General features: G+C 50.3%; 1 protein-coding gene across 2 annotated transcripts in view; it reads right to left on the reverse strand.

Annotated features, from left to right (window-relative positions):
* Positions 1-15683, reverse strand: part of FAM134B (family with sequence similarity 134, member B) — an 81519-nt gene that overhangs the window by 26515 nt on the left and 39321 nt on the right. Inside the window, exon 1 of one of the 2 annotated variants that reach the window (XM_012721924.1) lies at positions 4303-4587. The exons of the other annotated variant lie outside the window; for it this stretch is intronic. Within the exon in view, the coding sequence (XP_012577378.1) occupies positions 4303-4337 (35 nt within the window). The 5' untranslated portion in view covers positions 4338-4587. Of the gene's footprint in view, positions 1-4302; positions 4588-15683 lie in introns of those variants that run through there. 2 annotated transcript variants of the gene reach the window in all.

Here is a 15683-nt window from a genome sequence, read left to right on the forward strand (position 1 = left end):
CCTCTCACCGCCCCTGCACCTCTGGCCTGTACCCCAGTTCTATGTGCACAAATAAATAACTCTTTATTTAAACATATATATATAAATTTAAAAAATGAAACCAAAAGCTTCGGTTTTGCTAGAAAGAACAACTCTTCATTTATCCTGACCCCGAATGCACGGCAGCCTGGCACCAGAGCAGAGGGGGCAGGCAGCCAGTAGGCAGCAGCAATCGCTCAGTGCCCTGCAGTCTTGACCAAAAGGAAACTGGGGGCGGGCGACAGTAGGTGGCTCTTACTTACAAGTAACAGAAGAAGTTGCCCAGCACACCCAAGTCCCTGTGGGTAGCTGGAAGAGGGCAGGGAGCAGACACAGGGGCCTGGGGCCCTGCTTTTACCAGGGCTCAGGGTAAGGCGGGCAGATGTCTCAGGCTTACTGTTTAGCACTGTTCATTTCTCTCTACTGGGGCATTCAAATCAAAGCAGGAAGTTAACGGACAGGTCCTCTACACTGACCCGGATCTGGAAGACAAAGCAGCCTCAGTCGGGAGGGCCCTGGCTCCCAGGCTCTGCCACGTGTGCGTGAGCTGGCCCTCTGAACGGCCTGACCGCACTGCTGGGCGCTTGCAGGGACAGAGGCAAAGCCAGCTCTTCCTTACCCTCCCAGGCTGGCTCCTTTGGATGTCCGCTCCCTGGCACCTAACTTCTCCTCTGGGAGCACAAACCAGGGCTCCCCCACAGTCCCATTTAAAGTAGCGGCAACCTTATCATCTGAGAGCGATGTTTAACCTGGTAAGTGTGCCCCTGCCAGACTATGGCCTGGACAGCAGGGCCTCGCCCTCGCTCGCTTCGCCACCAACACAAATGCCTGCAGAGGCCAGGGAGGACTATCCCCCCAGGGGCTTCAAGAACACACATTCAGGACTCAGTGCGGGCAGCTCCTGCCATCTCCCGGGGCAGCTGGAAAACCCTGCACACCCCCCACACCTCCCACACCCCAAGCTGTCTGGATGCTGCAGCTGCTTCACGGTCGCATCCCGAACAAGGTGGGTGGGGGATCAAGGAGGAACCCCGCTGCACGAGTCTGTCTCCCCATCTCTTGACCCTGCTGCTCTGGGTCGCTGCCCGCTCCCTCTCCATATTAGCGCCCGGCGCCTTCCGCCGGCCTCTGCCTGGCTTGCTCCGGGTGGCCCTCTCTGCCCTGGCATCCTGCCTTCTGGAGCGACTGACTGGAATGTTTATTACTGGTGAAACAAGATGATGAGCAGTAGGGGTGTCAGGGCCCCTCTGCCTCCCGCCCCCCACCCCCCTGCCCCATCCCAGGATTTCGTGAAAACAAACTTGTGCCTCACGCATAAGATGCTTGTCTTCTGTATGATTAGAACACAAAACAAAAACAATGACTTATTGCTCCACACCTGTGAAAATGGCTACTAGCCAAAAGGTAAGAAGTACGTGTAGGAGAGGGTAGGAGAAACTTTTACACTGTGGAGTTGGCTGTAATCTGGCGCAGCTGTGATGGAAAAGCATTATGGAGATTCCCCCCCAAAAAAATCTGAAAATTGGAGTGTCATACAACACAGGCACCCTACTTCTGGGTAATTACCCAAACACTCATGTTAAAAAACATTAATTTGGGCCCTCCCTGGTGGCACTGCGGGGTAAAGCACAGCACTGAGAAGCTTAAGCCACTTCTGCATGAGTTCGATCCCCGCCTGCCCCGGAGGTGAACAAAATGGCGCGGCAGACCTCTCCTGACCCACCCGCTGCTCCCCTCAGCAGTGTACTTTGTCTATCTGCCTGTTCTGCTCCCCACTCTGTCTCTGGTGAATCCTCCCACCCTCCACATCTCTGGCTTGTACCCCAGTTCTGTATGAATAAATAAATAAATCTTTAGAAAAAAAAACATTAATTTGGACAGATAAATGTACCCCTATGTTTAATGCAACTTTTACAATTTTCAAGAACTTGAAGTATCCATCGACTGATGAATGGGGAAAAGAGATTTGAATACGCCGGGTGGAATCCTCTCAGCTATAAACATGATGAAACCCTGTCATCTGCAACACCGGAGACTGAGAAGGAGCTCAGTGAAATAAGCGAGACAAACAAACACAAACATGATGTGATTTCACTCAAATGTACTGTAGAGAAGACAATGGAGGGACTACGTCAAGCAAAACTGAACTTTTGAACTGTAAGACCAGCTCGTGATTCCCAGCAGGTGGTGGGTACATGGAGTAGAGGAGACAAAGTCAGGACCGCAGCGGACTGGAGTCCGAGCGCTGACTCTGAGGTAGGTGTTCCAATGATACACACCTGAAACTACAGAATATCAGAATGCAGTTTGCTTCCGTAAAGGTGAATGAATTAAAATGTGCAGCGGGTCTCTGGACCAGACAGAGCCTCTGCGCACATCCAGGCCCACACGAGAGTTTCTTGGAGTCCACTGATTTAAAAGACCAATGCGGATTGAACTCACTGCCAGCGCAAGCAACCCAGGCCAGAGTCCCAACACAGGATCAGAATCATGAGGAAGCCCAAAGGTGGGATTCAGCTGGGTCCCGTCCATGCATGGGCAGCTTTTATCAGCAGCTCTCCCCACAAATCTTTTACCCACAAGATTTGTGGGGAGGCTTTGAATCTGATTCAGCAAGTAAAACTCTCTGTCCAGCGAATTTCTGGACTAGCTCTGAACTTTCTCCCTGTGGAGGGTCTCCTTTCTTACTGTACGCACAAGGATGAACTGAACGTATGCAGTGAAGCAGATTGCAGAGACAACCGTTACCTCATCAGGACAATGGAGCGCAGGGGAGCGACTCAAGCAAATACATGGAGCCCTTGGTCATAATCATCGGTTTATCTTTTTCTTGCCTGTGTATCCACTATAGCCAAAGACATTCTAGAAAGAGTTGTTTGTCCAGTAGACATAAAAAAAAAAAAACCTAGCTCTAGAAAATACATTCTAGAAAGAGTTGTTTGTTGAGTAGACATAAAAACATACTAGCTCTAAATATTTGTAATTTCAACAACCAAAATAATTTATGACCACACTATAATTTTTGACGATGATGTTATACCTATTATTACACTTCTGTCGGTCCTCTCCCTTCAGTCTTTAAAGAGATCAGGCCCTTCGTTATTTATGGCTGGTGTGAAATGGCTCAAACATTTACTTAAACGCCTGTTCTGTGCAAAATGCTATGTAGAATTGGGAGAATGCCAAAGTACAGAAAGAAAAAGCCTAATTCCTGCTTTTGGACATGTTAAAACACCACCATGGGTGGAGGGGGTGACATACAACCCTGCATCAACCCATCTCAATCCAAAAGCCACATTTCAGTTTCACTGAAAATGTTTTTGTTATATCACTAGGTACTTTTATGAGTTGTCATCTTTGAGTACTGGATTTCCTGAAGAAAGTCATTTCCTTATTCAACTAAACACCAACTTAATCCCCTTTGATGGAATGGGAAGGAATTTGGAAGAAAATAAACACTAGCAAAGTAAAGTGAAAGTAGCTTTTAATGTCTATTGCAACTGATTACAGTGACCAGCCCCCCAGTCCACAGGGCTGATTCCAGAACAAAATATGTCAGGGAAGTACAATATCTAGTGGGTGACTGCTCCCACTGACAATAAAATTGTCAATGACACTTTCCCTTTCCTAACAGCTTTCTCTACTTCACATCTGAGTTTCACTGACCCTAAGTAAAATTCCACAGAAAACACCTGATTCAAACAAATTTTGTTCACACAGCCATGGAGCTGGAAAAGGAGGCTTTCAAACTGACTTTCCTTTAATAGGAATTCATCGTCTGCTTCCTCCCCTGACAATCCTCCCCTTCCAGAGCCAGCATGCAAAACATTTACACAATCAATGCATAACTATGGTAAAAGAAAGTTCTGCAATATCAAAATGGGTACACTGCTCCAATTGTTAACCTGTAGACCTGCTCAATGTGTAAAAAGCAAACATTTTACAAGGCACTCACTAGCTCAGACTCCATCAACTATCATCTAAAGTTTAAAACCAAACATTCAAAAACTCAAGTAGACGTCGAATACACTATTTAAAAATTTCAGACCATGACTTCCTTACTCAAGAAAAAAAACTCTTGCATATGTTTCGAAGAGCTTGTTAAGTCAATTTCCCATCGGTCGCTTCATGCTAAAGACAACCCAGTTTCCGGGATGAAGGCACTGTCTTTCCTAACTAACTTCAACATCTTAATTCACATTATTTTTAAAAGCAGCCCTAACATGTTTAGAGTAGCTAGCATACACGGCAGGCTCGAGAAAAAATAAATTATACCACAATTACCTTTTGCCAGGTCCACAGTCGTCACCTTCAGGCATTTCTACCCTTTCAAAAGAATAATAAAGCAGTGGAGAAGGCTGTGAGGCACCCTGGTTTCTTCTGGAGGCTGAGGAGGACTCTCAGGAAGGAAAAAACCCAGGAGTCAAGTTCTTTACTTTTGGGGGAAAAGCTCTCCTCCCCTTACTCAGAAAGTAGGTGTTTACAAACTTCCAAAGCACCTCCTGCCTTGAATGAAGCTAAGAGCTGGTTTATTATGACTGCCCCCTTCTAAAAATAACTAGGTCACCTCTTCCTCCCAGGACCGGGCCAGGCAGCAGGGAGCCTGGGCTGCCAGCATTTTCTCTCCGGTCGTGTGAGAAGGTGTCACCACCCAGTCATTAACCTTTATTGGGATGACTTCACCTAAGCCCGCCTCCCGTCTCTTCCCTTCCTCGCTGGCATTGCCCAGCCCCCCCCTCCCCCCAAGGGCGGAGTGGTCACGAGGCGCCTGGAACTTCAGCCCAGCTATCAGATCTCCTCACTCACAGGGAGCTACAGGCCAACAGCAGAATGGGGAGTATAGGCAGAGCTGAGAAGATCCTTTGTTCTGAGGAGCCAAGCCACTCGGCACAAAGATCCCTTACTCAAAAAAAAAAAAGCTAATAAACAATTGTGTTTTGAGGGATACTGTTTTGCAAGAAATTCTTTGAGTCATCTAGATTGCTCAACTCAAAATAAATATGCACATAAGTTCCCCTGGGCAACTTGGGCTCTTCAGGGGGACTTCCCTGTCACCAGGAGCGGCCTGACATTGGCACACGACCCAGCTGGCGCCGATAAGTTTTTACAGCTTGGCTCATCTGCGGGGAGGAGTCTGTCACTGGTCCCCTCGCTGCTGCAGCTTCTAGGAGCAAGGCCAAAATCAATTCTTGCTTTCCAAAAAGCTAGGAGAAATATAACTGAGCTCCCTTGAGGAACATGCCCTGAAATTTTCGCAGAAGAAACTGGAAGCCATTTTTTTCTCCCAGTTGGGAACATGAAGTAAAGCAGGAAGCAGGACCTAGTGTCTAGGAACAGCGTACTTCAAGATGTGCGTGTCCCAACGTCCCGTTACAGCCGCTCATACCAAGAGGTTGTGTTCAATGCACATTCGATATAAACACGTGTCAAGGGACTCCAAGTGCAATCAGAAATTGAGTCAAGGCAAATCCAAGCAGGGCCTCCCCGGTGGCCCCGGGGCTAAGTCTCAGCACTATCACTGCTAGCTAGGGCCTCGGTTCGGTCCCTGGCCAGGGAGTGACCCACGTGGTGTAGCTTCCCCTTTCTGGTCCGCCACTGCCCCCCTTCCACAGGGGGGCAATAGAGATGCCTATTCCACTCCCCACTCTGCCTCTGGTGCATCCTCTTGTGGGGGGGGGGATGTCCCCAGGAAAAGGAAAAGTTCCAGGTTCCCTGCCCCACCCAAAAGGAGGGTGGGGCTGAGCAGAGATAAGAAGAGAAGAAGGAAGCAGGATGGAGAGCCAGAGGAGCCCTGAGGAAGCCACATAGAGCAAAGGGAGGCATGTGAAGAAACTGTGCTTGTTACTTGGCCCTGGACCGTGGGTGAGAGACCCGTGAGGAGGTGACTATGGCAGCTTATATATTGATTTTGATTTTTTTCTTTTCCTCCCACATTTGTCTGGCCATTTCTGACCCTTTTCTATGGGTCCTGGTGAAAAGGTTCTTTGGGCTTGTGGAGGGCTTTCAGGCCTTGCTTTGTGCCAATCCCTTTTGGGTAGACTTTTACCCATGAGAGGGCAGGTTACTTTGAGTGTTTGATTTTGAAACTCTATTCTTTGTCTTTTCTGTATTGCACCTCATTCTATTAAAGTTCCTTTCCATGAAAGCTCTTAAGTCTTGTCTTGATGCAGCAGATGGCAGAGCCTATTTAGAGCAGGCAGGTTTGGGGGTTCGGGTGCCCCTCTCCCTGTCCTGTAACACTCTTACCCCCACATCTATGACCTGCACCCCAGCTCTTCTACACAAAAACAAATAAGTCTTCAAAAAAAATCCCAAACCGGGCCCTCCCTGGTGGCGCAGCGGGTTAAAGCACTGCACTAAGAAGCTAAAGCCACTTCCACATGAGTTCGTTCCCACCTGCCCCTGAGGAGATCCACATGGCGTGGCTGACCTCTCCTGACCCGCCCGCTGCTCCCCTCAGCAGTGTACTGCATTGATCTGCCTGTTCTGATCCCCGCTCTGTCTCTGGTGAATCCTCTCACTCTCCGCATCTCTGGCCTGTACCCCAGTTCTGTGTAAATGAATAAATAAATCTTTAAAAAAAAAATCCCAAACCTATGTATCTGCTCTTTGGGCCGCAGAAGCTATTCTGTGGCACATGTCTGACGCCACTTCAACCACTGTTTTAATATCTCAAGCACTGTTTAAGGTTAAGAGGGGGCAGATACCCCAGAGCATAACTCACTGTCATTGACCTTGAAGGAGAACAGTCAAGAGCAGAGTTCTGAAGATCAGGCAGGGGCGGGTCTAATAAGCCAGGCACAGTGAGCCTATCAGCCCTCCATCTGAGGCTACTTCAGCACTTGAATGTTATCAATAACAGAAGATGATAATGCTGTTAGTTTCTGACATTTCTAGCCCATTAGTTTTATATTGTGTTTTACTAGTGTGACAACCTGAATGCTGCTGCCATTGAAACCCAACAAAACCCTGAAACCTGCCCGTCATGTCTAAAAACCAATGACCTGATGAGTGTTGTGGAGTTAAATGATCCATTATTATTGTGAAATATTGACTAAAATACTTCCTTTTGAGCAATCCTTCATGCCTTTATAAATGACTTGCTCGACCATGGCATCCCCTTTAGGTATTATCTGTGGTAATTTCTGAAATTCACCACAAGTTGGGGAGAAGCACAGCACGATGGTGGCTCTCTCCCCACCTCGAGACTCCTTGGGGGTCAAAGTTATCAAGGGTCCTCACATCATGGGTGACCTACAATCTACAGGGCACTCCAACTTAAGGACTCACAGCATACAGACACGGGGAGTCCCTGAAACACACCCCTGACTCTTAGGTGCAGACACCAGGCCCCAGCAAAGTTAGATGCCGTCTGGGAACACCCAGTGGCACCAGGTTGTCTGCCTGTCTGCCTGTCCATCGGCTGGAGCCCAGACAGCGGACCCCATATGCTGCCAACACTGGCCTAAATGCAACAGAATACAGACGTTACTGTGAGTTCACTGGCCGCACAAACACAGTATTTCAGACATTTCTGCCACAGCTTCAGCCTGAAGGAAAATGGGGGCTGAGGAGGTCGCAAAAAGCAATCAAAAGACAACTGAGAAGCAGCCACTAGACAGTGGTCACATCTTCTGTTCCTCTTTTCTAAAACCTCTCCCACCCCACCCTCCTGCCAGTCTCCAAAGACAGTAACAGTCAGACCTCCTCAAGTAACTCCTTCAAGGCCAAGCTTTACCCCAAATTCTAACTCCCTCTCCTCTTTTCTTCAACTTACATCACCAATGACTCCACCTTCTTCTTGCAGACTCACGATCCTCCCAAATTCTACTGACTTCCTCTCAGTCTGTAACGAATCCAGGCCTTTTCCAGAAACCCCCACTATTGACCACCAACTCCTATAGTTGCCCGCTGGCCTTTACAGCCAAAGGTCAACTTACTCCTCGCCAGTTTCCCCCACGTTCCAACCCCAGGACACTGCTCGTCACAAGAACACAGAAATCCACAGCAGCAAGTAGAGCCAATACTCACAGTTGCTCTAATCTGACTTGACCTTGCAACTCTTGTCTGCCGGTCACTTGCCTTTCTCCAGACACTCTCTCCATCCTTGGCTGGGAGATGCCACTCTCTGCACTCAGCCCCAGGCTCCCGAACTCGCTGGCCTACTTTGGTGACCCTCTTCAAACTGGTTCAAACAGGTCTTCCTGACCCGCAACAATACAGAGAATTGGCCCCACCCTCCACCAATGATTCCATCCACTTCCGGGAGGGGCCAGGCATCACTCCCTGATGCAGCTGATGCTACTGGTGAGGAGACCGTGCCCAGGAACACAATCTTCCCGTGGGGGTTGGGGGAGGGTGGCTTCCTTCTGCTCTGCAATCTCTGCAGGAAATCTCTCTAATCTCAGAATTTCAACTTGACTCTTGCTCACTTATCAGTCCTCACCAGGGAGGCTCCAGAATTCCAAATCCACAGATCCCATCGCCCTCTGGCCATGAACAGTCAGCAGCCCTTCCCTCTCCTCCTGCAGTGAGCATGTAACAGAGGTCCCCAGAAAAAGGGGACGTTCCAGGTTCCCTGGAGCTGAGCAGAGAAAAAAGAGAGAGGGGACGGAATCTGAAGAGAAGAAGGCAGCAGGGTGGGGAGCCAGAGTTGACCTGAGGACGCCACCTGGGGCAAAGGGGGCCAGGTGAGGAATCGCGCTGGTTCCTGCCCCACTGGCTGGAAGCCATGTGGGTGAGAGACCCGCGGGGAGGCGACTAGGGCAGTGCTTTACTGATTTTGATGTCGCTCTTTTCCTCCCAGACGTGTCTGGCCCTGTCTGGCCCTTTCCCATGGGTCCCGGCCAGAAGGTGCTTTAGACCGTGGCAGCTCTCAGGCCTTGCTCTGGGCCAGTCCCTTCTGGGTGGGCTTTGGCCCACGAGGGGACCGGTCACTTCAGGTGTTTGCTTTAGGTATTATATTCTTTGTCTTCCGTGTTGTATACTCACTGTATTAAAGTTCCTTTTCATTAAAGACTTACATGTTTTGTCTTGATGCGGCGGTTGGCAGAACCTATTTAGAGCAGCCAGTTGGGGTTCGGGGGTGCCCCTCTCCCTGCCCTGTAACAAGTGGAGCTTGGAATCAGCCAAAGCGGGAGTATTTACACGAGGGAGACTGGCAAGCAGTGCCAGCCGGCTGCCCAGCCCCACATCCTGAGCTAGTTGTTAAAAATGTACCCACATACCTGATTACTAAACCTGTGTTAAACCGACTGAGGTGATTTTAAGTTCTCCATAAGTTTTGTAAACAAACCAAAAGCTGTAAGTGTCTCAAGGTTAAGAAATGAAAACTTAAGCACAACCCATCACAGCCCCTAGGCTTTCCCAACCAAGACAAACACCCAGGGGTAGCTGGTGCTGGCTTCGTTTTCATGTACTTGCTTCGCACCCCACCCCACCCTGCCCCCTCTTTGTTGAGGTAACCACTTCCGGTTTGGTGCTACTCTGCTTGAATGGATCTTTGCTCAACTAAATTCTTAAATTACTTCAATATGCCTCGGGTTATTTTTGAACATCTGGAAGTGCCAGAGTTTCTCCAAAAACAGGTCTGTTTCTTTCTCTAGAAAATAAATCCGCAGATCATTCTCAGTCGTGTTATTCTGTGGACATGCATGAGAAACTGAGCGAGACCTCGATTTATCTTAACTATTGATTTGCATGTGATCTGAGTCCCTCCTACCATCTCCTTTTCCTTGCTTCCCAGCCACAGCAGAAAGCATGGAGAACTAGCTCCTAGAATAGATCACACTAGCAGTATTTTTAGGTGATATTGCTAGGTAGCTTAGTAAGTGAAGAAATATTCGAGACGGTCAGTTGAGTCACAAATATAGGACTTATATTTACTCTTCTTCCTCACCAAAAGGAAGCCTTCCAAATGCCATCAGCTACGTGCACTCAGCAAGATCTGGAGCGATCCGGAGACTGCCATTGGGGTCACTGTCTTAGCTCAGGCTGGCATTCTGCTGCCAATGTTTGTGATCAAGCAACCTTAGCAATGCATGCTGTCTAAGTACATTATACAATAGCCAATTCAATGAACAGATAATATACGCATGTGTGTGTGTATATTTTTCACTGCAGGTCTGAGACTTGTAAGGATTTCTTGTACTTCATAAGTTATACACACAAAATAAGGACAATAGAGATGATATATATATAGTCTTTATAACTATAAAATTCTCAAGACAGCCTAGAGATCTCTCAACATGAATATATTCCCTTTTATTCTTTCTGCCTGCCTATATTTTCTGTTTTTTAGCAACAAATACAAATTTCTTTTAAAATATAAAAATTATACTTCAGGATCTTTAGCTCAAGCCAGATCAGGATGAGTTTTCACTGTCAAGGAGTTAAAGGCAACTAACTATTAGGTTGAAGGCCCTCCGTGGTGGTGCACAAAACTGTGAAGCTATCTGCAGTCACCACAGCATGAGTTCCATCCCCGGCCAGGGAGCTGATCCACATGGCGCGGCAGACCTCTCCTGACCTGCCCTGCTGCTCTGCTTAGTGGTGTATTTCGTAGATCTGCCTGTTCTGCTTCCTGCTCTGCCTCTGGTGAATCCTCTCACACACACACTCCTGTACCTCTGGCCTGTACCCCAGTTCTGCATAAGTAAATAAATCTTAAAAAAAAAAAAAAGTGGAATAGGGCAATACTTTCCCGCATAAGGTTGGAACAGAGTAGGAAAGGACACTTTCCCCTTAGATAAAAAAAACAAAGGTGGGCCCTCCCTGGTGGTGCAGTGGGTTAAAGCACAGCACTAAGAAGCTACAGCCACTTCTGCACGAGTTCAATCCCTGCCCCGGAGGTGACGCACATGGCACGGCAGTGAAGCCGACCTCTCCTGTCTCCCCACTGCTCCCCTCAGCTGTGTACTTCATCAATCTGCTTGTTGTGCTCCCCACTCTGTCTCTGGTGAATCCTGTCACCGCCCCTGAACCTCTGGCCTGTAACCCAGTTCTGTATGCCTAAATAAATAAATATTTTATTTTAAAAATGTGGCAGATCATTACTAAAGTTAAAAACTAAGTCCCCACTCCTTGCCCAGCAGGCAAGTTTGAGAGTGTTGAATGGATAAGGGGGGGAGTGGATGGGGCTGCCCTGGGGACCAGAGCTGATGACCTAGGTCAGTGGCCCTGTGAGTCCACCCTGGACAGATAGCCTTGGCGAGCACTGCTGCCTGAGGTGTAAGAGCCATTTTATTTATGTATACAAGAACTGGGGTACACTCCAGAGGTGGGGGGTGGTGAGAGGATTCAGCAGAGACAGTGAGGAGCAGAACAGGCGGATCAACCAAAATCCACTGCTGAGAGGAGCAGCGGGGAGACAGGAGAGATCTGCCGCGCCCTGTGGGTCACTCCCTGGTTGGGCTCGAACTCAGGCTGCAGTGGCTGATGATAGCCTGGTAGCACAGACTTTCACCCTCCCCACCAGGGAGACCCTGCCCATGGACCAACCCTTGACTCTTCAGCACACGCAGCCAGGGCTCTGAGATACACACAGGCCCTGTGAAGGGCCACAAAATAAGGCCCTCTTAGCTGTGTCTGGAGGCATCTCAGTGCTCGCCTGTTCCCCAGCCCAGAACGGTTCCCCGACACACCCCTTGTCCTGGTATTGTTCACAGATCCGGATGTTCCCACCAACGCACCTGTTCAGGCCATAAATCGTAAGGTGACCCGGTCCCTGCTCATCTCCTCCCTGCCTGCCAAAACCTCCTCTCCTTCATGGTGCCGGAGTGTCCTCCTCAGCTGTCAAATGACCTCTCATGATCTCAGCGGGGACCCTCCATGGAGCCAGATCTTTCCACAGACCACTCAAGGTGGCCAGAGAGTGCCCCTCACGCTTCTCCAGGCCAGTCCACGCTGTATCTGCCACGTGGCTATGTCGTGGGCTGAACTGTGCCCGCCCTCCCCACTTCTTCCCCCAAAGTTTTGCTGGACCTGGTTCTCTGGAAAGTGTGGCTTAGGCAGGCACAGAAAGCAGTCTGCAGAGAGGACGGGCGGGAGGGGAAGGACAGAAATAGAAGACTCCGCAGTCAGGAGGGAACAGGGCCCAGGAGTGGGGAAACGCGGGGGCAGACAGGCCCTCGGGGATGCCGGGGAACGCTGGCTGAAGTGGGGAGACCCAGGAGGCAGACAGGCCCATGGGGACGCCAGAAACACTAGCTGGCTGGAGTGGGGAGACTGGGAGGCAGACAAGCCCTTGGGGATGCCAGAAGCACTAGCTGGCTGGAGTGGGGATACCTGAGGTAGGGGAAGGCAGACAGGCCCGCGAGGACACTGGGGAACGCTGGCTGGAGTGGGGAGACCCGAGGGGCAGACAAGCCCGTGGGGACGCTGGGAACACTGGCTGGCTGGGCGAGTCTTGCCCTGTGTCCTGTGCATCTCTGTCACACTGATGAGGGGAGGGAAGGGGGTCCGATGTCCTTTTCTGATCAGACATGTTGCTTAATAAAAGTTCACAACACACTGTTAATTCTGCATTGAGACACTGAGGGGCTTGTGGCCGTGTGAACCCATGAAGAGAAGTGTGAAGACCCGGGCAGGCGGGTTGGACTGGGCTGGGCGGGGGAGCCAGCAGGCAGTGACAGGAATTCGGGGAACATGAATTCAGCCTCAGGGAACATGTTGAGGAAGAAGCGGCAGCTGCCAGGGGTGAAGGAGGAGAGGCGAGAAGGGCCCTGAAGCGAGGCAGGTGCTCGGACCTCCCATCACCTCAGCTGTGTCACCTCTGTGTTTTCTGTTGAGTCCTCCAATGAGTGGCCCCTATTGTTGTAACAACACAGTCTCTACAAACTGTTGTGACACTCCCGGCCCCCCAGAGGGCCTGCTGGTCGCCAGGATGGTTCCAGGCTTTCTCCCTCAACCCTTTCCTCCCAAAAACCTATCTGACATGTCTCTGTACCAACTCGATGCCTTTCTTTCGCCTCTTTTTTATCCTTCCCCAAATCCACCTCCTCTCCCCTCTCCTACCCGCAAAGAAACGTCTATAAAATTCCACGGGAGCACAGAAGCTACTAGGGATCAAACTCCCAAGGGGACCAAACGCTACCGCTTACTCAAGCCACCCCTGAGGACTCGTACACCCGCTCCTGACTGATCTCCCCACCTCCTTACTTAAAGGCCTCTGGTTCCAAGAAATTTAGAACAAATAGCCATAGGACAGAAAGGCGGCTGGCAGCTCTCACAGCACTTAGCCACTGAAGGAAATGGAAAATTTTCAGGCCGCACACCACAGAGGCAGAGGTCTTTGTGGACTACGAAGGCTGGAGTTACTCAACACGAGCGGCACACGGCTCCAGACAAACCTTATCTGCCGGGCTTAAAAATACAAAGCAAGACAAGGGCAACTGTAACCTGCTGTTTAACCAGGGATTACATAATGCTCCTTATCACGCCATGCGTATGTTGGTGCTGCAAATTATTTTTCATTCTTTAAATAGCACCTGATAAGATGCCTCTGAGCTAGGCCTTTGCCTGGGATTTTGTGGAGAAGGCCAGGTGGAATGGAGACTCACCCTCTGCGCCCCTACAACGGTGTATCATTATTTAGCTCTGAGTGAGTTCGTGGCCCACCCTCTCCCCCGTAGTCCTCTACTCTGTATGCCATCTGGACCATGGTATCCTTGACTGAGTTCCACCCGTGGATCTGGGCCTGTGGAGATGAGCTATCTCCTCAGACATGGAAGAGGTTGGGGCTTGGGGATGTGCTTGGGCCACCATCCCCCAGCCTCTTAGTATCTCCAGAGGAATAGACCCACCCACTGATCTATTTGCCACAGGAAAAGCTGCACATCTTCTGAGCCTGGCCAGTGAGAATAAAGAAGGCCATCAGGGAGGTCACAACTGCTTCTTGAAGAAGGGCAGGTCCTCCAACAACCAAGGGCCAGTGTCTCCTGGCCACCTCAGCCACCATCTGACAATAAACATGGCATCTCAGGAACGAGGTGTGTCTCCTTTCAGCCACCTCAGCGTCCCCAGTGACACAGTAAGAGCAATTTGCAGGTGTCCCATAAGTGAGTTCAGTTCTATCAGGATACAAGGCGAGCGAAAGTAGTGAGCTGGAAATATTGAGTGAAACAAATCCAAAACATGAAGGTTGAAGAGCTTCAGAAGAGAAACAGGGGCACAGAGATGGTAGGGGGGCTCCCTGATTTCCTGCCCAGGGGGTATCCCCATACGTGTTCACACACTTGTAGTTTCATAAACGTTTACCTTTGGCACCATTTTAGATTTGTAGAAAAGATGCAGATGACGCAGACAGTGCCCTGTCCAGCCCTCTCAGCAGCCCCGGGCCGACCTCCGGCACCACGATGGAGCCCTCATCAAAATGCAAACCCAACCTCCGTACACTGCCACCAACTGAACTCCAAGCTTCACTTGCATTTTTCACTTTTGTTAGAGTGCCAAGGTTCCCGCCACCAACACCCACCCACCCCCTGCACTGCAGCACTGGGCACGTGACCGCCGGCTCCTGGGGTCCTGAGTGTTGCTCTGTCTTCCCTTGGTCCCATGACCTTGACCTTCGAGGAGTCTTTTATAGCTCACAGCTATCATGTTTGCACGTTAGTGGTTAGTGTTTTTCTCGTGACCAGACAGAGGTGATGGGTTTTTCAGGAAGGTGGAGGTGCCTGAGAAACTGTGACACTAACACTGATAAAGGGGCTGTCCCAAAGGGAGTGGGAGGCCATGAGGAGCGCAGAACCAGGGCCACACCCCCCTCCAAGACCACACGCACCGACCGCCCTTCGCGCTCTCGCTCCTGACACACAAGCTGGGTAGCGTGGTGCCAAGTCTCTCACAGAGCCTGAGAGGGTCTATGAGACTCCGCTGCCAGGAGGCCAGACATTCGCCTGCCCTGTCACATGGCCATCGCAAACTGCATTACCTTTCCCCTCCTAGAGAATTTTACGACTTTATCTGCAGGAGGCGCTTCTGCCTGTGGAAACTGGATTTCCCTTTCCACACTGACCCGTGGCCTAGCCGGGTGGTCTCCCACACCACAGTTCCCTAGGACCCCAACTGAAAGTCTCCCTGGCGCTTGCACATGCAGCTCGAGACTCTGCTGGGTTGGCCTTAACTGAAGACCACACAGGACCAGGCCCTTCTCACCCTGGGGGCTCAGGGACCCCACCTGACTTCTCTCTGGGGCAGCAACTCCATCCCTTGGGTGTGTGGTGTTTACCAGAGGTTTCTGCACTGCAGAGTTATTCTGCTCCTAGTCCATCCTCTTTGAAAGCAAGCCAAAGTCCAATCCACATGTGAGGGGCAGGGAGGTGCACGGGGTGCAGATCCCCTCCTGAAGGGTTCAGAGAGGATGGGGGCACAAATTCTTCAAAATTCTCCAAGATTCATTGCCCCTCTCTCCCTCCCTCATCCAGCCCTATCTATCAAGAAGGAATGACCTAGAACCATGAGACCTAGAACCTATATTTGGGTTGCCATCCAGGGCTGTTATTGACTTTGCTGCTTCAGCGTTAACAAACCACAGCAGTGGCCTAGGGGCATCTCACACCTACCAGTGTCAGCACCAGCACAGGCAACACTGGAGTGAGCACAGAAGGTGGAGAGAGTCAACACAGGAAACAGCAGCTGAGCCTCACACGCGGGGGTCCATCCCACGG

This window comes from Condylura cristata, unplaced genomic scaffold (genome assembly GCF_000260355.1).
Source record: "Condylura cristata isolate star-nosed mole 26May11 unplaced genomic scaffold, ConCri1.0 scaffold00007, whole genome shotgun sequence".
In the NCBI taxonomy this organism is placed as follows: domain Eukaryota; kingdom Metazoa; phylum Chordata; class Mammalia; order Eulipotyphla; family Talpidae; genus Condylura; species Condylura cristata.